The following is a 2,312-nucleotide window of genomic DNA, read 5'->3' on the forward strand; positions in this document are numbered from 1 at the left end:
AGTTAATGCTGGTTCTGATAGAAAGGGGTCAGAACACACAGTGCAGAGCAGTCTGTTGGTATGGGGCTGTAGAACATTCTGACCACCAGGGTGCCTGATAAATCATTTGAATTTGTTGGGTAAATATTATTATTTATGGCTTATAATAATAATAATTAATAATAATAATAATAATACACCTCAAAGGCATTTTATGGTAACAAAAGAAAACATTAGTAAAACAACAACATAACATAAAAAAAACCATTTATAAACCTGAAATGCTGAAGCAGAGACAATAGGGGGCGCTAATCTGAAAGACGCACTTCCTCCTCCGCAGTTGAACTTTTATTTTGAAAGCCGATTGTCGTCATCGCGGACACGTTCCTTTACGCGGTGTGTCGTAGCCGTTTGACGGTATGTGGAAAGTAGCAATGTCGGAGGAGGTTGGGAAGGCGCTACGGTCGGTAGTGGAGCGGGTGAACCAGGCGGCGGCACGGCGGCCCAAGGTAACTGCAGCCCGGGAGGCTCCTGCTCAGGAGCACCGCTGCCGGCGCTCCACTCTCGGGCTCCGAAAATGTCGTGCTGCGGCAGCACGACTCGTTATGTAAGGCTGCCAAACACCTCAACCTTTGGATGGGAGAGCAGTCAGTCGGGCTTGTGGCAGCACTTTCATAACACCATGCATGGTCTTATCATAGTGGCAGCAGAACATGAGTGCGAGCTTACAGAGAGTGTGCATGCACAGAAATACTGGCCGGAATCCTGATTTTATTACTGCTATTCGCCATGTTTGTATTCATTTACACGCTTTTGCTCAACCTCTCCTCACACTACAGCTTGAGTGAAAGATGTCCACTAGTGAAAATGTCATTTCCATGAAGTGCTCATCTAGGTCAAAGCATGTAGGAATATACAGCGTCTTTCCAATGTCATCCAGATGTCTTTCAGCGGCTTGTGACTTCCAATCTAAATCCTTAGTAGAGCTGATGTGTAGCAACATCTGGACACAGAAACAATCCTCACTGTAGTGCAGGGTGCTGACAGGGCTGAGTCACTGCTCTGCTAGAGCCTAAAGAGCTCGGCCACCTCGCTGCAGCGCACACCGAGCTCCTCCTGATATATTCGCTGATACAGATAAAGAATGAGCCTATTTTGTCCTTCCTCAGACGCTGCCAGCTGTGCCGCCCCGCCTCGTTGCTGTCAGCAAGACAAAACCCCCAGAAATGGTTGTGGAGGCCTACAGACAGGGGCAGCGCAACTTTGGAGAAAATTATGTGAGTATAAAACGCTGCACAGGCCAGACTTTCCAAAGTGTGGCTGCATAAACATAAAACTGTGAGAGGAAATAGTTTAGAGATTGACCTTGTCCTTTATCTCTCCTCCAGGTTAATGAACTGGTGGAGAAAGCTTCAGATCCTCTGGTAGGTGTATTTATAACTTGATTTTCATCCCACTCCACTCTGTGACATATTTTTAGTGTTTTTTTTTTTTTACTCCTCATCCAGATCTTAGGCTCATGTCCAGAAATCAAGTGGCACTTTATCGGCCACCTACAGAAGAATAGCGTCAACAAACTTTTGGGTGAGTGATTGTCAGTCCTCCTGCTCAAGCTGTGTTTAAAGCTGCAGTAGGTTACCTTTTTATAAAAATAAGTTTGCCATTAGCAGCACTAGGAAGAGCCAGAGGAACCTGATTTTTTTCACAGATGTACTACTGTCAGGATATAGTGAAAGTTTCAGCAAAATATGATAAAAAGTTATTTTTATAAAGGTTCCCTCCTGCAGCTTTAAGAACAACAACCTTGTACTGAGTCTTGTCTTTCTGTCCCCAGGCGTGAAGAACCTGTTCCTCGTGGAGACGGTTGACTCGGTGAAACTGGCTGACAAGGTCAATAGCTCGTGGCAGCGCATCAGAGGAGCCAGCACCCACAGGTTAAAGGTCATGGTGCAGATCAACACCAGCGGAGAACAGAGTCGGTGTCACTTTTGTCTGTTCTCCATTTGTGCACGTCCTGTTTGCACACAAAGTCAGTTGTTTACGAACAGGATGTCAAATGTTTGTTGTAGGTAAGCATGGGCTGCCCCCTGAGGAGACTGTGAACACAGTGAAACACATTGTGTCCCAGTGCTCCGCCCTGGACTTCTCAGGACTCATGACCATCGGGCGCTACGGCTACGACCTCACCCTGGGCCCCAACCCCGACTTTCAGGTATGAAAAAAGGTTTAAGAGTAATGGGTTTTGAATTTTGTGTTTCAACTGTATTGCATGTCCGCAGGGTCTTAAAGCTGCAGTAGGTAATTTTTATAAAATAACTTTTTGTCTTATTTGC

The 2,312-nt window shown here is 45.7% G+C and overlaps 1 protein-coding gene across 1 annotated transcript in view; it reads left to right on the plus strand.

Moving 5' to 3' along the window:
• The first annotated feature begins 329 nt into the window (after nt 1-329).
• plpbp (pyridoxal phosphate binding protein) overlaps nt 330-2,312 on the plus strand; it is a 3,750-nt gene continuing 1,767 nt past the window's right edge. The window contains exons 1-6 of the mRNA XM_035655961.1: nt 330-488; nt 1,149-1,256; nt 1,368-1,403; nt 1,488-1,563; nt 1,814-1,954; nt 2,049-2,191. Of these exons, the coding sequence (XP_035511854.1) occupies nt 399-488; nt 1,149-1,256; nt 1,368-1,403; nt 1,488-1,563; nt 1,814-1,954; nt 2,049-2,191 (594 nt within the window). The 5' untranslated portion in view covers nt 330-398. The remainder of the gene's footprint in view (nt 489-1,148; nt 1,257-1,367; nt 1,404-1,487; nt 1,564-1,813; nt 1,955-2,048; nt 2,192-2,312) is intronic.

The sequence above is a fragment of the Morone saxatilis genome, unplaced genomic scaffold (assembly GCF_004916995.1).
Source record: "Morone saxatilis isolate NCDOM2014 unplaced genomic scaffold, NCSU_SB_2.0 Contig15, whole genome shotgun sequence".
NCBI lineage: Eukaryota > Metazoa > Chordata > Actinopteri > Moronidae > Morone > Morone saxatilis.